This window comes from Vigna radiata, chromosome 5 (assembly GCF_000741045.1).
Source record: "Vigna radiata var. radiata cultivar VC1973A chromosome 5, Vradiata_ver6, whole genome shotgun sequence".
Taxonomy (NCBI): Eukaryota; Viridiplantae; Streptophyta; class Magnoliopsida; order Fabales; family Fabaceae; genus Vigna; species Vigna radiata.
Window position 1 is genome coordinate 22,374,106 of NC_028355.1, and position 27,081 is coordinate 22,401,186.

Genomic DNA, 27,081 nt, shown 5'->3' on the forward strand with positions numbered 1-27,081 from the left:
ATATACAATTTCTTAATTTTAAAATAAAGTAGCCCATAAATACTAAATTTTGAATTTTCATAAACGCTGACTATTTTAATATAGTTATATTTCGTGTGTGTGTGTGTGTGAAACTTTTAGTGCATAAAATATGAATATATTTTCTTTAAATATAAATTATTTCATATTCAAAGTGACATCATCAAGATTCAATTAACTAAGGTTAGTCATTTTAGTTCATATACAATTTAGGAAACTCTTATTTCATAAAATGTAAATATTTTTCTTTAAATATGACCTTAAAGGTTAGTATAATATCATTTTATTTTATATATGTTTATTCATATATACAAGTTTGGCTTAAGATAAAGAATTTGACATTATATTTTTAAAATCTATTCTGACAATGTTAAAATAATATTCCGCAAAAGCTACATCATGTATGTAAAAAAAAAAAAAAGTAACAATCTACCCATTTTCAAACACCATAAATTGAGTTAGCCAGTTGATTTTAAGTTGATTAATTGAATATTTTATTAATATAACGTGCTGTGATTAAATTCTCTATTTATGCTTGGACATTAAACAATTTTTATGGGCTTTTGGTTTAAATTTACATTTGTTACGAAATCAACTAAGTAGAAATCATTATAGTGTGGTGTAGCTTATAAAGTATTATTATAAAAAGTCAACACACTTGTGTCAATCCATACCACGTTTACTTTGGATGAAAATTTAAAAATAATTTATACCAATCTTTCAAAAAATAGTTAAATAAAAAAATAAAAATTAGCAGACCTTTGTGATTAAATGGAAAATTACCTAATTTAATTCATCCATAACACATACACTTGAAAACGTTCAATAACGTTTTAATATGTAACTATGCCTTGAATTAAGGATCAGTCTGACATGATACAGTGTTTTGTTTCCCCTTGAAGATATAGTTCTTTTGCGAGCAAGCAATATTTAATATGAAATACTATAGGGGAAAATACAAAAAGTATTTATTTGAGAAATTGCTACTAAAACAAAATTATTAACTTTTAAATCCACATAAATTGTCTCATTAGCTTGATTTATTTAATAATATTATGGCACGTTAAAAAAATCTATATTATTCTAAACTTGTTAAGAAATTTAAGGAAAAAATATCAAGATAGGTAACACCACTACTCATGAGATCCTCTAATTTTTACCTGTGTATGGTTACAGTTCTATACATATAAAAAAGTTTGACGATATTTAGAATTTAAAATTAATAATAGTTTAATTTCTTCCTTAATTAATCCTGATTTCTTAAAATACACAAAAATAAATTCATAACAGTACTTAAAAAACAATTAGCTAAACACTATTACTAAATTTGATAATAGTGATAGTTTGTTTTTTCTTTTTAACTATTAACTATTAAGTGGTAATTTGAAAATTTAATTATTAAGTAATTTAATTTCAATTAAAAGTTCTTTTTTTAAAAGGAAAGTAACTTGAAGGAAATATACAAGCGACGCCAAGGTTAATTTTGTAAAAAAGAACACTTTTCAAAATAATAGAGGCGGGTTTAGAAAAAACAAAGGAGAGATGTTGGGCTGCTTTCATGATGTTGGGCTTGTCATTTGGGCCAACAGGAATATAAAGGTTCACGTGCAGCACGCATTGCGAGATGGCGTGTGAGAAAGAAATAAGAAAACCCACACCAAAGTAGGATCCAAGACGAAGACCAAGAGGAACAAGAAAAGCAGCGAAACTGAAGAGAGAATGAAGAAATAAATGATTAGAAGCAGTTGGATTAAAGGAGAGTGAGTTTCAACCATTGTCATCATCATCAACATCATCACATTACATTCATTTAACTTCAAATTCGTTCACTTTCCTCAATCTCCGATTCAACCTCACACTTATGGGCGAACACACGCTAGGTCAAGCACAATCCCTAATCGAACCTCAACCCCACCCAGCTCCATCCTCCTCCGCCGCTGGCCCCGACGGCGCTCAAGCGGACTCAGAACTAAACAATGTCCTTCCGCACGTAAACTCCCCTGCCTCCAAAATCCCCCTCCGTCCCCGTAAGATCCGGAAGGTCTCACCGGACCCTTCCACATCCGAATCCCTAACCGAACCCTCTAAACCGGGCAAGAACGGCGGCCGGAGCACCAAGCACGTTCCGCCTTCGCGAGCCATGACGGTGGTGCCGCGCTTAGTGGCGCGTTCACTCTCGTATGAAGGTGAGGTGGAGATCGCGCTCCGATTTCTCAGGAACGCTGACCCTCTCCTCTCTCCTCTAATCGACATTCACCAACCCCCAACCTTCGACAATTTCCACACTCCCTTCCTCGCCCTAACGCGTAGCATCTTGTACCAGCAACTCGCGTACAAAGCAGGCACCTCCATCTACACGCGCTTCATCGCGCTCTGCGGTGGCGAAAACGGCGTCGTTCCTGAAACCGTTCTCGCTTTGACTCCCCAACAGCTTCGCCAAATTGGGGTTTCGGGGCGGAAGGCGAGTTACCTTCACGATTTGGCGAGGAAGTACCAGAACGGGATACTATCGGATGCGGCCATTGTGAACATGGATGATAAGTCACTCTTCACTATGCTAACCATGGTCAATGGAATTGGCTCTTGGTCTGTTCACATGTTCATGATTTTTTCCCTACACAGACCCGATGTTCTCCCAATCAATGATTTGGGTGTGAGGAAAGGGGTTCAGCTTCTTTATAACCTCGAGGACTTGCCGCGGCCGTCGCAGATGGACCAATTGTGCGAGAAGTGGAGGCCTTATCGTTCTGTTGCGTCGTGGTATATGTGGAGATTTGTTGAAGCCAAAGGAACTCCTTCTAGTGCCGTGGCAGTAGCCACTGGTGCCGGTTTGCAGCAGCAGCATCACCACCAGCACCAACAACATGAGCAACAGCAGCAACAGCAACATCCTCCACAGCCGCAGCTTCTGGACCCCATAAATAGTATGTTTAATCTCGGGTAAGACATTACTGGCTACGCAGCTTTTCATATGCTTGATTTAATGGTTTATGTGTTGATTTGATCCCTTGGAAATTGCTAGTATTAAATGAAATTCTTCACATTTAGAATATGTATGTGATGATTAATTTCGTTTTTTACTTTGATTGTTTGATTTAAAATTAAATGAATTGTATATGAAAATGTATAATCAAAGGTTTACATTTTGAATATGGAAAATGCTGCTGATGAGCAATTGTATTCCGTCGCTTGGTGATTATTCGGGGAGAGATATGTACTTTCGTCTCGGGAAGACGTGGTTCTGTATTGTTTCTTTTTCCCAGATTAGGAATGCCTTCGTACCTCATGGTTACATATCCTGATTTTTGCGTGTTTAATCTTTGTTCAATTTCCATTAAGTTGACTGGTCGTTGAACTTATAACTCCTTGAGATATTTTTTTGCTGCTCCTTTCGCTTTTTCTGCAAGCTTATTTGAAAAACGAAAGGAATACCGTAAGACACTTTTGGTCTTCCAACATCACAATTGTATGATTTTACTCCCTCGAGTTCTAACTGTGGTAATTGGGTTTTCAAGCATGGTAAATGTGCTGCTTTAGTCTCGTAGGCTTCATTTGTGTCAATTGAATCCTCTGGATATTGTAATTGTGTGGTTTTAATCCTCTAATTAATTGGAATTAGTTGATGTAACATTGACTTATGACAACTAAAACCACACAATATGCACAATTAGAACACAGGGAACTAAAATTAAACAATTGTAATTTCAGAAGGATCCGCTTGGCACAATTAAAACTTGAGGGGTTAAAATCACATGATTGTGATACAAGGGGGACCAAAAGGACAATTAAGTTAAAACTTTTTCGCTTCAGTGTTTTTGGCAGATGATACTTAAAATAATGCGATGTAGAATTCCTGATAGCTGAGATGTTATGTGAAACATAGCTTTCTCTGTCTAATGAGGAAGAAAACTAGTGCCTTTTGTGTCTTAGTCATCTATGGTGACAAGATATATTGCACGTGATTAACTGATGCACTCCTTTTGGTTCTCTTGTTATGCAGTGTATGAATTGAGGGGAAAATTTGACGTCTCAAATTGTATATAGTATATATAGGTTGTACGAGGGAAGAAACACTTGCTGGCATTTTCTTGCATTACTAGTACGTAGGTGTGAAAAAGGATGAAACCAATAATGATATAGAAAAGTATGGAATAACATTTAAGAATTGAACTAGTACCACCAAAAGTCAAGTGGTGATGCTATTAAGTAAAATTGATTACCTAAACATGGAATGGCCACTGTATGATTTGTGGTGCTGGGATTGAAAGAATTGCTGCGTCAATTAAGCTATCTTCCCACCAAAAGAAGTGTTGAGAGGAGATCATTATTGCCTTGTTTATCTTGAAGGGAATAAGTCAACACTCCCCATCAAACATAATAGACAGTGGGTATGTACAGTTTAATAAGTCAATGCTCGGAAGCTTCTAGGATGAACTATATACTACCATTGCATGGTTTGCATTGGAAGAAGAAATGCAAGGATATTGATTTATCATTCAAACTTAAATTTTTTTATGTATTATTTTATACTTAGGCTTCGAGTTGATTTGAAGGCAGGACTGGTTCCTATGTTTCATTAAATTGATTTTTTCTTTTAAAATAGATAAGGTAGTGAAAATAACTTGGTCACAACTTGTGAGGAGTTGATATAAGAGATGCTCAACTGTCAAGTATTTCCCTAAAATCTGATTGATATAGAGTTTATTATAACAATATACAAAATTCAGTTACTATGAAGGAGAGGAGTGAAATTTTCAAGGTACAGTACGCGTCTGTCATTTAGCTTCATTTGTTTCTGTTTTCTGCAACTTCAAATATGTAATTGTTTATGATGTCTAATCTCGTATTGATATATTTTTAACACGTTTGTCATCTCTATGTTCTGTCAAATGTGCTATAGGGCCGCCTGTGCTTGGGGACAATGATCCCCAACGGAATTTGTATCAGGCTTCGTTAGCAGTCGCTCACACGGGAAGTTGCAAAGACACGACGTGAAGTGTATTTAATGATAGATCTTAGTACTGAGACTTGGACATTGGGAGCATTGAAGCATTAGTGTATGATTTGCCTTGTGTTCAATAAAGCCAGTGCAAGATTAATAAAGGCCACTCCTTAATTTTGTTTTTATTTAAGTAATTGTAGTTGTTGGAGGGCTATGTCATGTTGTTAAGGCGTCAGGTAGTAGGACTAGACTGATCAGAGGGCTGTGTTTCATTGCCTTTGCTGCATGGTAGTGTGTTTTTTTGGAGTGTCAGACCATGTGATGTAATTAATGTATGCATGGAGTCATTATCTTGCATCCTGCTGCTACTGGATGAGCCCTTTGCTTTATGCGTCGTTCTTCTAATGGAAAGAAAAGTGGGGGCTAATTATCTGGTAATAGGTTTTGAATGTAATAGATGTCAGTAGTAGTGCAGTTTGCATCCTATGTTTTTATTGGTAAGTCATGTGATGATCAGTAACCCTAAGATTAATAAACGAAACTAGGTTATTTAATGTAATTGATGATAATTTCCTGTATTTAATTTGTATTTGAAAATCATCTTTGAAACTTATTGGTTTAATCGGTTTGGTATTATTTAAAGATGTCATTTATAATTCTAGAATAAGTTTTTTAGTTGTATAATTCAATAAATGTTTTTACTTTCATAGAAAATGAGTTTTACAATAAATTAAGGGTATGTAAAGTGGTTATCTTTTGATGCACATTTTATATATAGACCACATTTTATTTTATATACATCTTATATATAGGATAAAAGATAGTCCAGAGCCTTAAATTTTTTATCATTTCGGATATTTTACTTGTTTTTTAAATTTGAGAACAGAAATTTTTATTAATATACTGGTATTGGTGGTTAATGCCAGTATACTTAATCTTTTATGCACATAAATAAAAGACGTACTCCACTTCTCGTAGTGGGATAATTAATAATATTGAGTCGCCCTCGTTTATTTATTATATCATTTGTTATACGAAGACTTTAAAAATATTAAACTAAAAACGAGAATTATCAAAATTGGCAATTTTTTTTTTATAAATTTAAACCTACAGAAAAGAAAAGTTGAAACAAGCGTAAAAACAATATTGTTAACTTTTCAAAACATTGTTCAGTTTTTTTTCTAGGTAGCTACTGTCAAAATTAATCTTTTCTGTATTCAAACATAAAAAAAGTCCGCGTCTAATAACTTTTAATAATTTACGAAGATAAGGAGAGAACACGTACAGAAGACATGAACATGTACTATCAGACAGCTGCAAAGACAATCCGCCTACAATATATAAACGTTTTTTTCTACAGGACGGCGTTGCAATTCGGAATACACAAACCCAACAACTACATGGCGACGATTTTTGCTACTTCAGGTGAGGGGACAGTGAGATATTCTAACCGCATATCCATTATTCCCTCTAGTTTTCGTAATCATCCCATTGGGATGTCAGAGACTGGATCATGAGCTTCAACACGTACCTAGATTAACACTATTACTATAACTATAAATATGCAAGCGATCATGCCACTAGTTTTGGCAAGAAGCACAACAGACAAACTAAAAATGTCATACGAATACGAGAATTATGACCCCTCCTTCCCCGACCAACCTGTGGTTGACTTATACCTCCCTGTCTGGGCAAGGTTACCAGCTTTCCACTCCAAACCAGCTTTCATTTGGGCTCAAGACTTACAAACCACCACTATCCTCACCTACCAACAACTCAACGACACTGTTCATCTCATCTCATCACAGCTGCAGAGTTCATTGCAAAGAGGAGACACTGTACTTCTTCTCTGCTCTCCAGGACTTGACCTAGTTGAGCTCATTTTCGGCTGCCAAAGAGCTGGTCTCTTGAGCGTACCTATAGTCCCTCCTCACCCTTCTTTCTCAAATCAAAACTATCACCACCTCGTAAGAGCCATTTCTCAGACCAAACCCAAAGCTGCCATAGCTCACTCTAACTACATTTCAAGCATTCGACGCTACCTCTCTTCCCCTCACAACAACACCAAGCTTGCTCACATGCTGCAAAACATCCACTGGATTTCCATTGACCATGTCAAACATGGTAAACCCGTCGTTACTGTAAACAACCGTGATTCCCTAACATACAGTGGTTGTAAAGCAGATGAAGTTTATTTGGTTCAGTACACTTCTGGAGCAACTGGTGTCCCAAAACCCGTGCTTGTCACTGCTGGCTCAGCTGCTCACAACGTTAGAACAGCCAGAAAAGCTTACGATCTTCATCCAAACAGCACCATCGTTTCGTGGCTGCCACAGTATCATGATTGCGGCCTCATGTTTCTGTTGCTGACCATTGTCTCCGGTGCCACGTGTGTTCTCACTTCCCCAAACGCGTTCATCAAACGCCCCAGATTCTGGCTTGAACTCTTGTCCGAATTCAAGGCCACTTGCACTCCCGTTCCCTCGTTCACATTGCCACTGGTCATCAAGCGTGGAGGGATTCACCAAAGCGCTTTACCCATCAACCTGTCAACTTTGAAGAACCTTATAATCATCAATGAACCTATCTATAGAGACTCTGTGGAAGAATTCGTTCATACTTTTTCACCATTCGGGTTAAGCCCTTCTTCTATCTCTCCTTCCTACGGGTTGGCAGAGAATTGTACCTTTGTGTCCACTGCGTGGAGGAACTGCCACAGTGACAATGATGGTGCTTATGCTTCCAGCTTCCCAGATTTCCCAACTCACAACAAACTGTTACCGGTTGCAAGGCTCGGAAACGTGGAGCAGGAAGACGTGGAGATTATGGTCGTAAACGAAGAAACCTTGGAACCGAGTGAGGATGGTGTCGAAGGAGAAATTTGGGTTGCTTCACCAAGCAATGCTTCTGGGTACCTTGGCCACCCTAGTTTAACAAGAGAGGTGTTTCATGGAAGACTGAGAAACATGGTTAGTAAGTGCTTTCTTCGAACCGGGGACAGAGGCATCGTGAAAGGAGAAAAGAGATACCTCTTTGTTACTGGTCGCTGTCAAGATGTCATGGAACTCGAAAACGGTGAAAAGGTTCATCCACATTACATAGAGACTGCGGCTTACAACATTTGCTCCAAGTTACTCAGAGGAGGCTGCGTTGCAGCGTTTAAAGTTTCAGCAATGGTGGTGGTTGTGGCGGAGATGCAGAGGTTCGAAAAGGATGTGGATGTGGTTGTTTTGAAGTGGGTCTGCGAGAAAATTAAGGCAGGTGTCTGGAAGAAGGAAAAGGTAGAGATTGGATGGGTGGTTTTGGTTAAGAGTGGGTGTATTCCCAAAACCACTTCTGGAAAATTGCAAAGAGGGAGGTGTAAGGAGAAGCTTCTCGCAGGGGAAATGGTGATTCTGATGGAGATGAGGTTTGCAGAAGATGTTACTGTTTTTACGAGAGCACAGAACGTAAGAGAAGAAGCTTGGGAAGAGAAGGGCCACGTGGACAGATCCCTTTCATGTATGGACACTCCTGGCTCTCTAATATCTCTTCTGTGATAAGAATGAAAACTGCTGATTCTCTATCAGCATATTTTCATTTCTGTATATCGGTAAATAAATAAATAAATATAAGAATAAAAATATTCTTCCAGACTTATACACTTGTATAATTAAGAGAGAAAGAAAAACATGGTTTTAAAAATAATATCATAATTAGAAAAATTAAACTTTTTACATAAGCTATCTTATTTTTCAGGATTGTTCTATAGAATAAGAGATTTTTATGATATTACCTTCCAAATACTTATTGGTTTGTAAAGTTAATGTACAAAGTATTCATCGGAATTTTTTAATACTCGTAAATTTCTTGGTAAAATAATTAATTTTTCTACTAAATTTGATAATGCATGAGAAAAAAAAAATGATAACATCGTAAGTTGAAATAATCGTATCAGATACACAAATATTAAAAAAGTAAAACGAAGTAGGTTGCTTACCGAATAACTAGTGTTCTAAGGATATTAAGGAATGAATATAAGAAAGTGTAATTTTTGTATGATTGTTTAAAATAAAATAATAAAATTTATAGTATATATTGTTCTCCACCTGATAGAAATTAGGTATATATGTTCAACAAGAAAAGTCATGTTAAATGAGGATAAAGTGGGCGTAGGTGTTACTTTACACTCCAACCGTATTCTCAACATAGATATCACCCTTACACTATACACAGTTTCAGTTGGCAAGAAAATGTATGTAATTGTTAATGTTAATAAAAGGAAAATGGATCACTGGTCTAACGGTTTCCTTCAGGTGCCTGTGCGGGAGCATTGCTGGGTGAAGAAGAAGAGTGGGAATCATCAAACTCTTCATCATCATCATCATTGTCTGGTTCCCCGGTAGGTGCACTTGTTGGTGCACTTGTTGGTGCCCCTTCACCTTCCTCAAAATCATCATCAGATTCCGGTGCATTTGCGGGTGCAGATTCAGGTGCTTCCACTGGCGCATTGCTTGGTGCTTCGGTAGATGTTTCGTCGTCGTCTGAGTCTACTGGTGCCTCGGCAGGTGAGAAAGAGCCCTCTGGTGCACCTGCGGGAGAAGTATCATCGTCCTCATCTTCATCCTCGTCGTCTTCGTCGTCTTCAATTTCAGGTAAAGCATCTGGTGCTCCCACCGGTGAATCTGCCATTGATCCCGTGGGTGAAATTTCTGTGTCGTGGCTTGCACTACCGGTCCCCAAAACAGTAGTTAACCGCACGAAATTAGTTTCAAATTAAACCTAATTATCCACGATTTCGAAAATATATTCGCCGATTATTTTATTTTTATAATGCTAAAGAAATTAAGTAGAATTAAAAAAGTTGAAGTGAAAGAGAGGAGAAGGATTATGGTTTCTTACGCTTCGGTGTCTAAAAAGTCGGCCAAGGATGACCCTTGGCCTTCATCGGTATCTTCGTAGAAAGAAGAAGAAGAAGAAGAAGAAGAGTCGTCAGAGTCGTCAGAGGAGGCGCCACTTAGGGCTGAACCGAAGTAATCACTGACAGCATCTTGGGCCGAGGCCCCACCCATAGCACTCTGGGCCGCGGCCCCACCTATAGCTTTCCGGGCCTGGTCCAATGCGTCTTGGGAGAGCCCTCCCTGACTCAAGAGATCCTTCCAATCGTCCTGGCCCAAAACCGCACGGAATGGCAGAGCCAACACCACCGAAAACACCAAAACTAATGATATCTTCGCCATTTCCCCTTATTCCTTTACCCTGGAATCAAGGATTGCAGAAACGCCTTGACAATTAGTGAACCAAGGGTGGCAATGATATGCAACTTTGTTCATTACAATCCGTTCTTTTATATACACTGCCACAACCCATTTTAGCCACACATAACGGCCTTCTCCCCATGTCCGATTCTCCCGTTCTCATTTCTTATCTTTAGAAATTTTAATTCTCCGTTTTCTTTTTAGCTTCTCTACGCTGCTGTTGCCACAACCCTTGCTGCTGCTTTTTCCTCGTTCTCCAATTTTTTTTTTTTTTCAAGAATAGCTACTTCCTTAATTTTGAATTCATAATTTGTCAAATATGTTTACCTATTATTCTTAGTTACAAGTCCTTTCTTAGAAGCTGTTCTATTTTGGAAAGACATATTTATTTCTAGTCAAAACTATTCTCCCAATTCACTTGTGACTGCCACTATTGGACCACATTCTTATGAATAAACTAAATTAATATTTAATACACTTTTACATAAAGATAAAATATGATAGTGTCAAATAATGTAAAAATGTTAGGTATATCAAATTTTTCATAATTATATTGTTGCTGGTTCTTATATATGTGGATTCTATCTAGAAAAAGAGAGTTATATTATAAGTATGGCTCTCGAATCATATTTAAATTTTTTTTTAATAAGATATATCTTACCTATATAAATTTTAAATGTGTTGCTATGTAATGGATAATGTAAAATGGTTATATTATGACACATTTTTTTTACACTCGTTTGTATTATCTTTTATTATTTTTTACTTTGTTTTCTCTTACAAATACAAAATTCTTTTCTTGTGATTATTTTATTTTTAGAATGTGTTGTTTTATTTTTAGAATGTGTTGTCAAATAAATATAATGTATTTCAAAGTGTCATTGTTCATAATTTTTTTCTCACTTAAAATCATTGGAAGAGTTTATATATATATATATATATATATATATATATATATATATATATATATATATATATATATATATATATATATATATATATATATATATTCATAAATATTAATTTAAGGGTTAAATATGTTTTTAGTCCCTATACTTTAGGATGATTTTGGTTTTAGTCCCTCTTTCAAACTAAGGTACAATTTACTCCTTCAACTTTAGAAAACTCTGGTTTTAGTCTTTTTTATCAAAATTTTTTAATTTTATTTTTTGTTTTAAGCACGTTTCATTATATTATTTGGATTGTTTACACTGTTTAACACATTTTTGCTTCAATGCTAATTGAGAAACGCGTTTGAAACAGCAAATAAAATTAAAAAAATTTGGTAAAAAGGACTAAAACCAGAGTTTTCTAAAGTTGAAGGACTAAATTGTACCTTAGTTTGAAAGAGGGACTAGAACCAAAATGGCCCCAAAGTATAGGGACTAAAAACATATTTAACCCTTAATTTAATGTTGTGTTTTATTGACCCATTATGGCCGTTTTGTTTTATGCGTTATTATTGCTTTTGCTGTCTACGGGAACCTTATTGTTGTGCAAAAACTATGCACATTGTGTGCTTGTGTATATGATTTTCTTTTGCACCTTAATTTCCAAATATTAAATTTGATTTGGGCTCTCCAAAACGTTGAAGCTCCACCACTGTTTTCATTATTCTCGAAATTAAATATAGTTGGGGTTTTCTTTAGCATTTATGAAAATTTTATTCTATCAAGGAATATTGTACTGAATAGTTGTGCATAGGTTGAATGAAATATAAAGGTTGGGGTTGACAGTGGGAAATTCTTGTGAATATGTTCTTAAAAGAATAATATATAGTTAATCTAAGCCTGACTGGTATAGTTAATTTCGAACACATGCTTCACGGAAGATACCATGGATATAACTCTTTCCAAAAATCATTTTATTGCGCATTTAACATACATAAATATTTTTCATCCATTTAACAGTATTTTTTTTAAATAATATAAAGATTCATTTTTTTATAATTATTTTATTTTTGTAATATATACCAAATAAATATAAATATAAGTCACCATATTATTATTTTTTGTTCTCATTCATGTTGATATATGAAGTCTCGGCTCAACTCCCTTCTATTCAAAGTATAAAATGTTTCTTTTACCATTAGTGTTGATGTTAAATCAAGATACATGTATGGGGAAAAGTGAAAATTAAGGCAGAAGCTAGACAGCATGTTATGCATTTCGTGTATATGTTCAGACTCAATTTTGCATTTCTATCTAAACCATTAAAAATTTCATGTCCCCAATCTATCTTTCTATACAATTATCATTCATCATTCATCTTACCTTAAAAAATCCAACAAAATGGGGGTATATAGCACCAAAATATTCTCATTATTACTGTGTCTCTGGTTTTAAATAAGATGTTCCTGTGCAATTGTGCTGTTTGTAAAACTATCTGTCTTATCAGTCTTCTTACCTTCCACCATATTAAATTCCAACCTCGATAGAAAATTAGTCATCTGGACGTATCCAGTTAGTATTGTGTTTATGTTTGATTTTTTGACTTGTAGCTAAAAGAATAAAATTAAATGATTAACAGGTGTTTAACCATTCAAACTTGTCAGTACATACAATTTTTTAATATCCGGCAGAGTTACATATCACATGATATTTCTTACAAAATACAATTGTGTGAATATGACGGAAAAGAAACACACAGGAAGTGAGCACACCAACATAAATTGCACATGCCTTCGTGGAAACTTACAACTCCAAAGTGCTTCATCGGAGAGTCAGATTCCTCATTCGCCTGGTGAAGAAAACAATAAGCTTATATACAGAGTAAGAACAAATTCAGCCTTTTAAGATGTGCATAAATAAGTAGACAACTGCATGTGCTAAAAAACTACACCCAATGATTACAGGTGATTTAAGGAGGGGACTAATATCCCTGAGGATGAAGATAAACGTCGATGCATGAATCAATGATTATTACCCAATACTTTATCGACATGTTGATAATTATTAATATTACTAGCATCACCTAGGACATTATCCAAACCAATAGATCTCAGGTGCATGTGACATGAAACTTGATGGATCAAATTTCACGTGCTATCTGCTTTCAATAATAATATAAAAAAATCACCGTTTTTTGGCTTGCTGTTGCAATTTCTCAAGACATTCTGATCATTGTAATCCAAAACATGAGATGTGAGAACTATTTTGAAACAGAAACACTAACGAAATTGGCAATGCAGATGCAAAGGATTATCCCTGATCAAATGATATTCCCACAAAAACTCTTCACGAGTTTTGGTGTTTGCAACAATAGTGATTTCCTCCTCTAATACAAGTGGGGGAATAACATAACGCACATTCTAATAAGTTGATTGTTATTACCTTTGTTCATTGTCAATTTGTCTTCCATTGATGCCGGCACCTCTGTACCTGGGTAGTGGAATTTGGTCATGCTCAATTCGAATGACATCTTCCTGGAGAATCTGATAGTGCATTTTCACCTCTTCTACAGATTTTCCTCCCACGGCGTTGGCCACATGTTGCCACCGATTTGGGTCGTCTGGGCCATGAACCGCAAGAGCATCCTCAAAACGTCTATTCTCTTCTCGTGTCCACCCCATGAATGGAGTACTGTGTATGTGAATGTGTTAGGAAGAGTGAAGTAAGAAGAGAACAGGAAAAGAGTGTGTGAGTGTGTGTGTGTAGGTGAGTGTCTGGGTGGATGGTTAAATAAGGGAAACTGAAGTGATGTGCAAGTTGGCGAATACTTTTTAGGGATTCAACAAGATATGATTCCCTTGAAGCTGGTATGTGTAGCGGGGTCATTTGGATTTGATCCCTTGAGGGTTATAAACCTATGATATGAGTCTATGTATGTGACCTTTTCATTTGATGTTGGACTCAGTATTGTAATATCATTTGTTCAGATTTTTACAGGCTGGTGGTGGTGGTGGCGGTGGGGATTAGATACCAATTCCCACTGCAATACAGATATATATTCCCTAACAATATGTAAGGCTAAGATATTCTGCTCCTTTCTAAGATGTTTACAGAATAATAATCCTGTCACTTATTTTGCAACTTGTGACGGGTAATATACTTTCTCCATCACCCATTAATATATTTTCCATTTGCATTGCTTCAAACCCTCGTCAACTACTTCACATAACTTGCATTAAATAAAAGAATTGGAGTGGAAACTTACTCGTTGATTCTGTGAGTTCAACTAGGGTTACTTTTTCTGCAATCGGTGATAACTTGTTCGATGAAGTTCGCGTGCCTGAGAGGTGAAAGACTGCTCTGTTTTGGACAGTGCTCTGCATTTGGCTCTGTCAATGCCATAACTCGGATTTATTTATATTGCTCTGTTTTCAAGTTCCAGAACATGTGCTCCTTTCTGTTCTCACCCTTACTTGTTACTTCTGTTGTATTGTATGGAGTCATTCGTTCGGTTCCAGAATTTCACTATGCAAATTCTAACAATGGCTATAAAAAGAAAAGGATTCAATACAGTTAGATTATTAATGTTTTTTATTTTTTATTTTTATGAAATAAATAATTAGTTCGGTATAAAAAATATTAATACATTTTACTTTTAAATATTAAGTTTATATTCATTTATTTTAACTATTAGCTGAGTTTGACTAAATATTAACAAAATTTAACTTTTCACTAAAATTGTCATTTTTTTATCGTACAATGTCAATATTTATTATTCTAAATTATTAGTTGTACCCATTCCGACGTAATGAATGTAATAAATAGTATATATCAACAAAATTTATTAAACATTTTTCGTATTAGAATAAAGAACAAATTTATTATTAACAATAATTTTATTATTATTATGTATTTAAGGTAAAAGATATTATTTGATATTCATATTAATCTCATAAATACATTATTTTTTTAACCAATTTTTTTTAAGTTTATTTAAAGTTTCAACTATGTTTTTAAATATTATTATAAAATATATTTTTGAAATTATTATTAAACTAAACAAAATATGATTAAAAAAAATAAATCTATACATTTTTAAAATTAAAGTACTAAATTAGGTTAATATTTTAAAAAAAAAACAAATTTCAATTTTCACATAAACAAAAGTATATTTAACATATTTAACCCAAAATAATAAAAATCATATTAATTTATTTTAAAATTTATAAACTAAAATATATTAAAAATTTTAAATATAAATAAATTTGAATTTATATTATTGTTTAAAGATTAAAAACATATTTAATTTTTTATTTTAAAATTAAATTTTGTGTTACGGTCAATATCACGTGGCTCAACCTATGTTGTTATATAGTTTGTGCTCAAACCTATGTTGTTGTATTGTTTGTCATATAGAAGAAAAATAATTAAGAATTTGATGAAAAAGATGATAGATCAATTAATCGAATTAAAGTTAGAAGAAAACTTTAGAAGGAAGCGAGAGAAAAATATTTAAAATCTGATGAAATTGTTCTCTTACTTTTTGTGTTTTTAATAATAAACTATTTAAAGTTATTAAAAAAATAATAAAAGAAAAAACTGCTGTTGGAAAAAAGGAGTGTTCGGCTGCATGTTTGTCAGATGATGGAGCCATGAGTAATGAAAGGCCCATAAACGACAAGTCAATGGCCCCTAGTTGGAAGAAGATATTCCAATTTTAGATTTAAAAAAAAAACATTTTAAAAATTAAGTTTTTCAAAAGTAAAAGAAACAATATTAGAGTTGATTTTATTGTTTCTTTTTAACTTTTTTTTTTCACTCACTTATACAAGAAGAAATAGAGATAATGAATTTCTGTGAATTGTTGAGATTTGAATTACAGTGTAGAAATTTTAAAAATAAAAAATATGAAAGCCTACATAATTTAAATTATTTGATCAATAATTTATGAAAAAAAGTTAAAGATAACAAAATGAGTTTAGTCATGATTTTCCATTCTATCGTAATTTAATAGGATGGATTGAAAATTTCAATCAACCTATTTTGTATTGTACTGTCTATCGTAACAAATTAATCTGTAAAAGATAAAATAGGACTGATTAACTAACCAATCCATTTTCTTTGATAGAAGTAAAAAAAATTAAAAATTGATTAATATACAATGATATTGTTATTTATATTTTTAAGACTTAGAAATTAAGTTTTAATCATCAATTATAAAATGATAATTTAATAATTTATTCATTAAAAAAATAATTAACCAATTAAAATTTAAAAAATATTTACAGTGTACTTTTAACATATATATTTATATATAACTAAAAAAAATAAGAAAAATAATTGGCGGACCAATAAAACTTTCACAGAATATATTTGTGTCGAAAGTTAAATAATTTTATTTTTAAACAAAGTCAATTTTTATTTAAATGATTATAATAATAATAACAATATAATAATAACAATAATAATATAAATTTTCTATTTTTTAATTAAAATAGTTTTTTAATCTATCAAATTTGTCATATTATTTACTAATTTTTATAAAAACAAATCTCAAATAATTTCATTTTCATCGCCTCTTTCTTAATTTAAACAGTTTCATATATTTTTTTTCATAAATTCTTCTTCAAACTTAAACACGACTTTAGCAAATTATATTGAAAAAATGACATTTTATTTTATTACAAAATATCTTTTTATTTTTATAATTTAACGTACATGTTTTATTTTATCAAATAAATGAAATTACTGGCAACATCTTTTTAATGTCTTCATCTCTTAATTTCTTTTTCTTAATGTAACGGATTCAGTTTTCCACTAATTTATTCTACTAATCACATTTCATACCTCCCTTATCATTCATGAAATTAAATCAAGGCATTGCTGATTTAAAAATTCATTACTCTTTAAGTGAAGATGGTTGAAAATAGTAATAATTATTAAAATATATATATATATATATATATATATATATATATATATATATATATATATATATATAAAAGAATGTTAATTGGGTGGTAAACATGAATAGTGGGTGATAGAAGAAAAAATTTCTTTTAACAACATCTTTTTAACAACGCATATGTGACAGTTTGTGATTGGTTTATTTTAAATATTTTTTAAACATAATTTCAAATAGACCAATAAAATGATGATATGTGTCCCATTATCGTGTCAAAAAGTGTTGTTTGTGAGAGAATATGTGGGATGCCAAGTGATTCCTTTTGGGAATGTGCCCTTACAGTTTGGGGATACTGCCCCATGCCCAAAGGGAGGGATGCCATCTTTTAGACGCTTCTAGTTTTAGAATCTTTATCTATCTTTCTATTCTTTCTTCACTACAACACAGTAATGTTCTACACAGATTGGTAAATTTATTAATAGTGTATTATATTTTGATGCATGAATACACAGATTGGTAAATTTATTGAATTCTTCTGCTAATAGTATTCTCCTCTGATGTAGTCATTGAGTCGCTTCAGTTCTCCACTTTGCTGCTCCATCACTGCTCGCACCACATCTACAATGGAAATCATACCAACTATTTTCCCATCTATAACTGGAACATGCCGGATGCGATTCTCTGCAAGGAAACAGTTACCTTAATCTCTGTCGCAAAATATCAGAAGAAGGAGAATTACCCTTACCTGTCATAATTTTCATTGCTTGAAGAATGTTGGTGTCAGAGGTCACCGTTATCAGGTTGTTCTGTTCACGAATACCCTCATCATCATTCACAAGAAATATGAAAGAATAGGATATCAAATATATAGGAAATGAGAGAGCATAAAAGAACCTCGTCAGTCATTATTTGACCAACTTGTGTGTATAAGGGAGATCTTCCTTGTGCAACTATTTTTTTCAAGCAGTCTTGTAGTTCATGCATGCATTCAACAAAGGGGTTCAGTTTAGCTCGGAGTCACAAAAAGTTTTAATTTTGATTTGAAATGGTAATGAATTTTCTATCTGAACAAAAGGGTGTTATTAGAAAGAACCGCATGTACCTCTTTCTGTGACAATCCCTGCTATGTGCTTCCCTTCTGGCTTTAGTACCACCAATGATCCAATGTTATTATCAGCCATCTGAAACCTTATACAATGTTAGTTAAGAAGCATTCTTATGAAAGTAGTTAGAGTGATTGGTTTTTTGAGCAAATTGAACTATCTTACGTTTTTCATTGCATTAATGACAGCATCATCAGTTCGACACCAAAGCCAGGAGCCGATGTTTTCTTCACCTTTTGTCATTAGTACCTCTGACACTGTTACATTCTCCAACCCTTTCTGCTGTTTGCGTGGAGAGGATGTGACACATCCAAAATTTGAACTTATTTTGTTTAGGTTAGAGATCGCATTTCCTTGGAATTGTTGAAATATTGCTGCGCCCCTCAGAGGGTTTTGGCGAAGTCGCAGTATCCCGCACAATCCTAGCATTTGTTGTTCTGCTTCTGTTCAATCAAAATAAAACATGAATTCTTTTCATATAACCACAACAGTAGCTTGTATCTTGCATTTTGAATTCTTTTCTTAGAGGAGAATATGAAGAAAGGAACTTTGTAGTTGCTTAAACATGGAATTGCCAACCCCATTGGATCACGTTTTTCTCATTCTTTTGTCCAACTTTACAGATTCACGGATGATTATTTTAAGCTTAGTTCTATATATTCCAGAGCAAACTCAATGAAATCAATTTATTAACACGGTGATGAATGACTAAAACCATTATTTCAGGAAGCTTGAGAGGCCAAGAATATGCTTGGGATTTCTTTCGTGAGAGGCATACGTAAAGCACAGATCAAGATAAGAATGGTTTGCATACGTTTGATTAAAACGTAAATCTCTAAGTCTAAGCAAAGCACAAATAAAGAAGTTTCCAAGGAAATCAGTATGAAAAAGTTTGGGAATGAAAAGTGGTTAGTCAAACCAAAATTCTAACAAAAGTCCTCCAATACATCCAAGGTATAAATTCTTTGTTCTTTGTTCAGTATATATATACACAGCTAGTGCAATCTTGGGATTTTAAGATCAGCCAAAATAGAACAAGTTGTGTGTATTTCCGGTGAAAAGAAACGAAAAAACTGATTCTGTTCTTCCTTCAGATACTAACCATACCAACATCCATGCCACGCAAAAACCAGCAGTGTGGTTTTAGGATCCCTTGGATCACAGGTCCTTCCACTGAATCTCATTCTTCTCCAAAACAAAAATCAAAATCTCTTTCCACTCGTCGACCACCGTTTCGTCCTCCTGGAATAGCCTCTACCCAATCACAGCCTCCACCTCCTCGGGTAACCCCAAAAACTAAACCTCAACAAGTCTCAGATTCTCTTCCATCATCACACTCACCAGCACCTTCGGTCACCATTGATTCGCCAGTGTCTTCTATCTCAGAATCCTCTTCAACACCATCAACTCCAACACCTTCGAAGCCAAATACGAAGGAATTGGAGTTGGATACTACTCCTACTCAGAATTTCAATGCCCCTTTGGAAATACCAACCAAACCCCACCAGCCTAAATCCAACGCCAACCCCATGGAGAGAAAGATGATGTTTTCCACATCGACTCCTAGCGCGAAAGACACAAAGGTCATGCCTTCAGCTTCAACATCATCACATCCAACGAACAGGAACGTTTCAACCATATCATTAGCGGAGGAGGAAAATCCCACTAAGGATGACGACGATGACATTTCAGCTCTCAACCCAACACTGAACGTGGACGACAAAACAGTGAGTGTGGTAACTCTGGCCGGCGATAACAGAGGAGTGACAATGCACGTGGCGGGTTCTCACTCAACTAGGCCCAATCCCGAAGGGAAGAAGAGCGCATCCACGGAGAAAGACGAAGCGGGTAAGACATACGTCAACAGTAACATTCAGAGCATCAACAATTCGATCATGTCTCATGGCACCATCAATGGAAGAGATCCTGGTGTTCGTGTTATTCTCCCTGATGTGAAAGAAGCGTGCTTGGAGAAACCAAAGGCTGAAGTCAGCATAAACCGGGTAGAGAGGGTCGCTTACAGGCCCGTGGTTCGAAGAAGATGTCTGAGGGGACTTTTTCTTGAACCGAGTGACTCTGAACCTGATAACCCTGAAAAACCTCGTCGTCATGGTTGTAAGTTTAGATGTGGGGACAATTCAAATGATAAGGACACTACAATGGGATAAGCAAAAATAGAGTCTTGTTTACATGAGACGTGGTACCATTCCAGGATTTTTGTGTTGGAATTTCGTGCTGTATAACATGCATTATTTGTGCTGTGATTTTTAATTGTATATTCGTTTGTTGGGGGTAACTCACAATGACCATTCATAGAGCCGTTAACAAGCTGTTTTTGTGTTACTTGTCAAAGCAGTGTTTCAGCGAAGGAATAAAAATATTCACTGGTTACCAACAAGAAAGAGTAACGGTACTGGGACAATTTTTATATTCATTTAACATATATAGTATAACGGTAAAATATCAAAAAAAATATGTAAATTTTTGTATTTTTTTAAATAAAGAAGAAAATAAAAAATAAATAAAGATAATATTAAATAAAGGTAAAATATATAGGTGTATAAAAAAATATTTTTTTGATAAAAAAGCACAAAAGATATGACTATATGTTGTAAAATAATAATATTATATTACAAAAACGTTGGCTAACGTTCATGAGTCCAACGTTCAATTTTTTTGTTCGCAACGTTCCTTTACCGTCTAGTTTTATAAATAGTATTCCTTCGTTCCATGAAACAAGCACAAAATGAAAATTTCTTCCATTTTCTAGCTCTTTTTCTTGCATATCATACCTTCTCAATTCTCCCTTAATTTATTTGTTTTTTTCTTTTTTTATTTTTAACTCTTATAGTCGAAGATTGAACTTACACAAATAAGGTATACCGATATACTTTACTTGGTATACTTTCTAACAGTTTGTTCATGTATATTGTTCATATAAAAAAGCAAAAGACATTTGGGATTCGTTGATTCTTAAGTATATTGTTAAATGTCATCAGACAAAGATTGATTACAGGAAACTACTACTATTGGGAGATGATTAAAGACAAGGACATAAAGACTCAAATCAATGAGTACCACAAGAGATTTGTTATAAGCAATTACTATCGCTGGGAGATGATTGAAGATAAGGACATAAAGACTCAAATCAATGAGTACCACAAGCTACTCGAAGATATTAAAGCGGAGAATATTATTCTACCGGATGAATTTGTTTCAGAACTTCTGATCGAAAAATTGCCGCCATCTTGGATTGACTACAAACAACAATTGAAACATAGACACAAACAAATGTTGCTTCCAGAGCTTGTCACACACATAATTATTGAAGATGCAAACCGGAAGGAGTGTGCTACTGCAAGGGCTAAAGCTTTATCTGCAAAACCAAATGTGGCACAAGTTAATCCAGTTTCCAAAAGGTATGAACACAAACTTGATCACAAAAAGAAAAATAATTTTCTTATATCCCGTCCTAATGGATGTAACCTCACCTTTAAGAAGAAAGGAAATTGCTTCGTGTGTGGAAAGTCGGGACATCATGCACCACAGTGCAGGCATAGAGTAAGAAACGACAATCCTCCTAGGATGAATATAGTCGAAGAAAAGATGATACTATTGCAGCGATCGTTTCACAAGTAAATTTGATGACCAATGTAAGTAAGTGAGTAGTACACTCTAGGGCTAACAAACATATATGTGCAAATAGAAGTGTCTTTACCTCTTACATCAGTGTAGGAAATAGAGAATAACATGTGTTCCTCGGTGATTCCATGATGTTGTCTTAGGAAAAGGAAAAGTTCTTCTTAAGCTCACATTTGGGAAGACTCTGCCTTGATTAATGTGTTGTATGTGTCCTCTATCAAAGTTAATTTAATCTTTGTATCAATACTGAAAAAAAGGGAGTTGAGGTGTCATTTAAATGTGATAATTGTTATGACAAAAAAGGATATTGTGATCAATGTCTTTTTATACTAAATATTTATGAAATTATTAATGAATCAAGTTCTTCTGCTTACTTTGTTGATTCGTATGATATATGACATGCTTCTTCGTATGTTTTGAAATTACAACGACTATGATTAATTAATATCCATGATAAACATAATATTGTTGGGTTTCTAGTTTTTAAAAGTGATCGGATTGAACGTAACCACCATTAAGAAAAACAGAGTCTTGTTTACATAAGACGTGGTACCATTCCAGGATTTTTGTGCTGGAATTCCGTGCTATATAGCATTATCTGTGCTGTGATTTTTAATTGTGTATTCCTTTATTGCGGTAAGTCGCAATGAACATTTGTAGAGCCGTTAACAAGCTGTTTTTTTGTTAATTGTCAAAGCAATGTTTCAGCGAAGGAATAAAAATATTCAGTGGGTTGATGTGAAATGCTTTCCAATAAGAAAACACAATAAATATGACTATTTTGACTATCTTTGATTGAAAAATCTTTCAAATTGTCAATAGATTATCCTGCCAAATGCAGAAAGTGTACTTTTAATCACTTGAAATTAAAAAAGAGTAAAAATGTCCAAAGAAATCGATGATGAATCTAGGAGTGAAAAAAACACTCACGGCCTGTCAAAAGTCTGTGCTGCACGTCCAAACTAGAAGCGGTAATGTTTGTCCTTAGTTAGTAAGATCATACTCATCATCATTATTCTCTCACACTGTCTCATTTGTAACCATTATCACAAATTAAAAACTTGACCAGAGATAACTATAAAACAGAGAAACAAGCTGGAGCTTCCTCATTATCGCACCTATCTATATAGCTTATAGAGCTTCGTGTTAATTACAATAAAGAAAGAAATTGACCAACAATGTCTCATATGATAGCATGGGGATACTGGGAGTCTAAATCAGATACCAATAATGAGTACTATACGAATACCAAGTTATATACTTACGTTAGCTTTACCTTTTTGTGTTGAAATAATAAAACCCTTGTGATTTTTGAAGAGGCTTATATTTTCTACCACTGCAGCTTCAACTGAGAGGAATCGAGAACAAATTGATGCTCAGCGGAGAACAAAAGAGAAGACTGACTAAATTATCTGAAACTATTCAGATTGAATTTTAAATTAACATCTCTACAAGTCTCACTAGTCCGAATTATGTGTCAGAAATTTGAATATAAAAAAACCTACTACTATATTTCTTTGTTTACTAATGGATCCTGAACCGCAAATTGTACGATTCAGAGAATTCTGGTATGTCAAGCACAGTGGTCACGAACCGCACAAAGAAGTCTTGATATCGAAACTCTACATCGACTGGTCATAAAATACTTTATCATACAAATAAATTGTATGAGATTGAACTAGAGATTCACTTTTTAACATTATATAAGAGTTATGATTATTTTAATGATATTTGATTTTATATGATCAAAGTTTAAAGTTTACTTCTTAACGTTCAAACATAATATTGATAGAAAAGTTTGTGAAGAAAATTTAATGGTATATTTTGCAAATGGTTGGTGTGCATGCAGGGGACCAAGACCAGTGATTGAAGCTTCTTCCAACAACTAAAGCTTCACAGTTTCACGTAGCCAATAAACAAAATTCAAAATCGGAAATGAAATTAGTGTTTGATGATCTTGCTTCAGTTATCATGTACATATAGTTGGTGTCTATGGCTTCTTGTCATACTTGCAATTCTCCATAAGAACTGTGTTTCGGGTTTATCTGAAAGAGAATAATATATAACTGCTTTCACTCTGTGGTTAAGTGCGTGAAAGTTTATTTGTGTACCTTTTCATCTCCACTATTGCTTAAAACGATAAACTCCTTTATGTTTTTGTAAATTTAATGTGCAAAATTGATTAAAGCCTTTTAAAAAAAGGGATGTTTTTATTAAAACAACACTTATAATTAAAAGAAGAAAACTTTTTTTTCTTCTTTTATATATGTATGAGAATATATTTGTTGGTGAAAGGTTACAAAAGATAGAGTAGTTTCTGCTCCATATTAGAAATACTATTTTTGTTTTCTTTATGATAAAGGTGGTATATAAGAGAATTTTATCTACACTTATTATCAGTAAAAATAACTTGAATAATTTTATATAAAGATTACATATCAAAATTATACTTAATATATATAAACCTATTACGGATTTTATGAGAGCTGGTAATTTCATTTTTGAAATTTCTTTTCGTACCCTTCCATAATAAAAATAGAAATCATTTCAACGTCTTGCTAGAATAAAATAATATGTTTTTATTTTCGGATAAAAAAGAAAATTTTTTGATAAATAATTTTTTATTTTCATTTTCTTAATATTCCTTTTAGCAAGATTTCAGGTGTTGAAAGGCAGAGAAAAAATATAGTAGAACTAAAAGTACAGAAATAGAAGCAACTGATATTTTCAAAAAAACAAAAAACTGCGGCGATGTACTTGGCCGCTTTGTTTTCTATAGTCTGTGTGCTGTCCGAAACCACTGTCAATTTTTTTTATTATTACAAGATTTTTGTCTTCATACCGAAGAAGCTCCTTTTCATAAGATTAAGCATAGCATGATATTTGACATATTTAATAAGAATAAAATAGTTTAAAAAAATTATTTTTTTGTAATTCAAAAGAAATTAATGCTTTGTAATTTAAAAGAAATAAAAATAAAAATAAAGAAAAATAGTGTTAAATAAATTTTAAAAAATTATATTATTTTTCTTTTCATAATCGTTATCACTTAACCAGCACTTTTGGATGACACACTGGCAATAGCCATCACAAATAAAAAACCTGCTAATAGATAAGATAAACAACTAGGAGCTTTGTCACTACACTATACCACCACTTATTATATATAACATACCTTATACAACTTTCTTCATATAAAAAAACTAGGTTATATCCATTTGGAAATACGTTTGAGTTTGTTGAGATAAAGAAAGAAATTCAGCAACAGCAATGGGTTCTCTTATGGCAGGATGGGACTCTCCAACCTTAGATCCTGAAGCAGGTACCCATAATAAGTACTGTGTTATGGACGTGACGTTATTTCTAACTAGGCTTCTTATTTTTAACTGTTTCAGCTACAATAGAGAGGAATCGATCGCTCACCAAAGAAGAAATCAATGCTTTCTGGACAGCAAAGAAAGAGACAGAGTTAGAACACCTCAGAGCTATTTCCAAATTATCTCAGACTATTCAGGTTTCACTTCTACATTAACATTCATTTTCACCTCTGAAATTTACCCCTTCTTTGTCAGAGATTTAAATATATGATGGATAATGGACGACAGGCTCATTCTCAGAAATCTTTAGGCATGATCAATGTTGACGAAAACAGTTTGGAGCAGCTTATGAACAAAAATTGCTGGTATGGTATCGACACTCTCAATTTGCAAAAGAATTACATTAGCAATAAGTTTACTATTATGTGAGTAAATTAATTAATGTTAGTAAGTGATTGGTGTGAGTGCAGGTGGACTAAGAGCAGGTGGGCATTTCTGAATGAACCACCATTGATGGAAGCTTCTTCCAACAACTATGTTTCACAGTTTCACGTGGCTAAGTTGGGATCATCCAAAACTAATACCACAAATGGAATTAGGGCGTGACATGAATATTTGCTGATGTTACCTGTGTATTATTGTATTGTATATGAGTAATGCCGTCTGTTTTTGTCGTAAGAACTGTTTGAAAACATAATATTCTTTTACTTTGTGGTTAAGGAAAAGCTGGTTTGTTTCTTTGGTGCCGGATATATACTATAAACAATAATATATTATGATCTATCGGATATAAACCTTAAGGAGCTATTATAATATCTGCTCAGCTTTTTTTTTTCTTGTCATTTTATTATATTCACTTACTTTTTAGTATTTTTTTAATTTAAAATGTTACTTTTTTCAAATAAATTATTTTAAAAAATAATTATATACTCACTATAATAATTATAATAAAATAATATTAATAATGTTATTACTTTTACTATTAATAATAATATATTATTATATTAGTAACAAGTGTATTTTTATAATAAGATACTAACCATAAATTAATTTATTATTATTGTGACTAATATTTTATTGTAGTTTATATATATATATATATATATATATATATATATATATATATATATATATATATATATATATATATATATATATATATATATATATCCTAAATAATAACAAAAATTAATAAATATTTAATAGTATATTAATTATAGTAATTATGATACTAAAGTAAGTATCCAATATTATTATTCTAAAACTATAACTTTAGATTATAGTATTGTATATTTGAAGTTCACAGTTTTCTTTCTTGTTGGAATAGGTATATCTTTTAAAGATACTCGATAAGTTAAATATTTATTATTGCAGTAAATGTATCGTAAAAATACCAACAAATATACTTTTAATTTATAGTTATAGATTTTTTCATGGACTTTTAATGAGAATTAACCTAATCATAATCCAATTTTGTTAAACTTGAATACTAACATGTTTAAATTAATGGGATAATTAATTGATTTTGATTGACATCAATAAGTTTCCTTTAAGCTCCAACAATCGGTTTGAGGTAGTTTGATTAGTATGTAATACATATACACTACATAGGCCCCTCGAGCCTTTAATTTGGACGAAGTTAACAAGTGAAAAGAATTTGTTAATATGACTGTTGATGATGGAAGATTGTGTTACTCTTGTGAATCACCGATCCCTCATTAATTGTTCCATTCACTCAACTCATCTTCAAAATATGACTCTTAAGTAAGAGATATGACGGTTAGCGATAAAGGGTTGTGTCACTTCGTTAAACATGTCAGATTTGATGTTGAATGCAAAATATCGCTTATTCTTTATTATTGGATGATACCAAATCTAACAATTGTGAAAGTGTCACATATTCTCAAGAATTTCTATAAATAGAGGCTAAGTGGTCCTCAATAAATTTTATCTCTAATGTATCATGATATATAGTAGGGTCCATTTAATTGGCATTCAATTAAAATTATTACATTTATCAAATTTTG

The 27,081-nt window shown here is 33.2% G+C and overlaps 7 protein-coding genes across 9 annotated transcripts; 4 read left to right on the forward strand and 3 right to left on the reverse strand.

Annotated features, from left to right (window-relative positions):
- Window positions 1–1,638: 1,638 nt before the first annotated feature.
- On the forward strand, window positions 1,639–5,529 carry LOC106762319 (DNA-3-methyladenine glycosylase 1). Its single transcript, XM_014646165.2, has 2 exons — window positions 1,639–2,958; window positions 4,919–5,529. The coding sequence occupies exons 1-2, from the start codon at window positions 1,880–1,882 to the stop codon at window positions 4,941–4,943; spliced, it is 1,104 nt and encodes a 367-aa protein (XP_014501651.1). The 5' UTR covers window positions 1,639–1,879; the 3' UTR covers window positions 4,944–5,529.
- Window positions 5,530–6,534: 1,005 nt separating this feature from the next.
- Window positions 6,535–8,499, forward strand: LOC106760475 (long-chain-fatty-acid--AMP ligase FadD26-like). Its single transcript, XM_014643905.1, has one exon. It carries the CDS (start codon window positions 6,535–6,537, stop codon window positions 8,497–8,499), a length of 1,965 nt encoding a protein of 654 aa, XP_014499391.1.
- Window positions 8,500–9,050: 551 nt separating this feature from the next.
- On the reverse strand, window positions 9,051–10,710 carry LOC106761770 (suppressor protein SRP40). Its single transcript, XM_014645339.2, has 2 exons — window positions 9,842–10,710; window positions 9,051–9,668 (listed from the first exon to the last, which is right to left on the reverse strand). The coding sequence occupies exons 1-2, from the start codon at window positions 10,177–10,179 to the stop codon at window positions 9,239–9,241; spliced, it is 768 nt and encodes a 255-aa protein (XP_014500825.1). The 5' UTR covers window positions 10,180–10,710; the 3' UTR covers window positions 9,051–9,238.
- Window positions 10,711–12,711: 2,001 nt separating this feature from the next.
- Window positions 12,712–14,575, reverse strand: LOC106761662 (protein RADIALIS-like 1). Of its 3 annotated transcripts, none has more exons than XM_014645231.2 (3): window positions 14,353–14,575; window positions 13,530–13,778; window positions 12,712–12,936 (listed from the first exon to the last, which is right to left on the reverse strand). In XM_014645231.2, exons 2-3 carry the CDS (start codon window positions 13,766–13,768, stop codon window positions 12,909–12,911), a joined length of 267 nt encoding a protein of 88 aa, XP_014500717.1. In that variant the 5' UTR covers window positions 13,769–13,778; window positions 14,353–14,575; the 3' UTR covers window positions 12,712–12,908. The 3 variants fall into 3 exon arrangements, with proteins under 3 accessions (XP_014500717.1, XP_022636725.1, XP_014500715.1); XM_022781004.1 differs by lacking the exon at window positions 14,353–14,575 and adding an exon at window positions 13,916–14,289; XM_014645229.2 differs by lacking the exon at window positions 14,353–14,575 and having other exon boundaries at window positions 13,530–14,287.
- Window positions 14,576–17,264: 2,689 nt separating this feature from the next.
- LOC106761689 (CBS domain-containing protein CBSX3, mitochondrial) lies at window positions 17,265–20,196 on the reverse strand. Its single transcript, XM_014645258.2, has 6 exons — window positions 19,198–20,196; window positions 18,261–18,538; window positions 18,095–18,173; window positions 17,887–17,960; window positions 17,738–17,798; window positions 17,265–17,673 (listed from the first exon to the last, which is right to left on the reverse strand). The coding sequence occupies exons 1-6, from the start codon at window positions 19,277–19,279 to the stop codon at window positions 17,531–17,533; spliced, it is 717 nt and encodes a 238-aa protein (XP_014500744.2). The 5' UTR covers window positions 19,280–20,196; the 3' UTR covers window positions 17,265–17,530.
- A 691-nt stretch (window positions 20,197–20,887) lies between these two features.
- On the forward strand, window positions 20,888–21,998 carry LOC111241622. Its single transcript, XM_022780309.1, has 2 exons — window positions 20,888–20,972; window positions 21,112–21,998. Exon 2 carries the CDS (start codon window positions 21,132–21,134, stop codon window positions 21,732–21,734), a length of 603 nt encoding a protein of 200 aa, XP_022636030.1. The 5' UTR covers window positions 20,888–20,972; window positions 21,112–21,131; the 3' UTR covers window positions 21,735–21,998.
- A 2,937-nt stretch (window positions 21,999–24,935) lies between these two features.
- Window positions 24,936–25,861, forward strand: LOC106761680. Its single transcript, XM_014645248.2, has 4 exons — window positions 24,936–25,059; window positions 25,133–25,251; window positions 25,343–25,419; window positions 25,525–25,861. Exons 1-4 carry the CDS (start codon window positions 25,008–25,010, stop codon window positions 25,658–25,660), a joined length of 384 nt encoding a protein of 127 aa, XP_014500734.1. The 5' UTR covers window positions 24,936–25,007; the 3' UTR covers window positions 25,661–25,861.
- Window positions 25,862–27,081: the final 1,220 nt, after the last annotated feature.

What these genes read in the sequence shown, in the direction of transcription:
- LOC106761689 (XM_014645258.2), bottom strand. Translation starts at nt 19,279, where the DNA reads ATGAGATTCAGTGGAAGGACCTGTGATCCAAGGGATCCTAAAACCACA. An exon ending in TCATTAATGCAATGAAAAAC is followed by an intron (nt 18,174 to 18,260) that starts GTAAGATAGTTC and finishes ATAAGGTTTCAG; the next exon opens with ATGGCTGATAATAACATTGG. An exon ending in AGGGATTGTCACAGAAAGAG is followed by an intron (nt 17,961 to 18,094) that starts GTACATGCGGTT and finishes ATGAACTACAAG; the next exon opens with ACTGCTTGAAAAAAATAGTT.
- LOC106760475 (XM_014643905.1), top strand. Translation starts at nt 6,535, where the DNA reads ATGCCACTAGTTTTGGCAAGAAGCACAACAGACAAACTAAAAATGTCA.
- LOC106762319 (XM_014646165.2), top strand. Translation starts at nt 1,880, where the DNA reads ATGGGCGAACACACGCTAGGTCAAGCACAATCCCTAATCGAACCTCAA. An exon ending in AATAGTATGTTTAATCTCGG is followed by an intron (nt 2,959 to 4,918) that starts GTAAGACATTAC and finishes AATGTGCTATAG; the next exon opens with GGCCGCCTGTGCTTGGGGAC.
- LOC111241622 (XM_022780309.1), top strand. Translation starts at nt 21,132, where the DNA reads ATGATTAAAGACAAGGACATAAAGACTCAAATCAATGAGTACCACAAG.
- LOC106761770 (XM_014645339.2), bottom strand. Translation starts at nt 10,179, where the DNA reads ATGGCGAAGATATCATTAGTTTTGGTGTTTTCGGTGGTGTTGGCTCTG. An exon ending in GACTTTTTAGACACCGAAGC is followed by an intron (nt 9,669 to 9,841) that starts GTAAGAAACCAT and finishes GGGGACCGGTAG; the next exon opens with TGCAAGCCACGACACAGAAA.
- LOC106761662 (XM_014645231.2), bottom strand. Translation starts at nt 13,768, where the DNA reads ATGGGGTGGACACGAGAAGAGAATAGACGTTTTGAGGATGCTCTTGCG. An exon ending in CAAATTGACAATGAACAAAG is followed by an intron (nt 12,937 to 13,529) that starts GTAATAACAATC and finishes TTTCTTCACCAG; the next exon opens with GCGAATGAGGAATCTGACTC.
- LOC106761680 (XM_014645248.2), top strand. Translation starts at nt 25,008, where the DNA reads ATGGGTTCTCTTATGGCAGGATGGGACTCTCCAACCTTAGATCCTGAA. An exon ending in AACCTTAGATCCTGAAGCAG is followed by an intron (nt 25,060 to 25,132) that starts GTACCCATAATA and finishes TAACTGTTTCAG; the next exon opens with CTACAATAGAGAGGAATCGA. An exon ending in CTTATGAACAAAAATTGCTG is followed by an intron (nt 25,420 to 25,524) that starts GTATGGTATCGA and finishes GTGTGAGTGCAG; the next exon opens with GTGGACTAAGAGCAGGTGGG.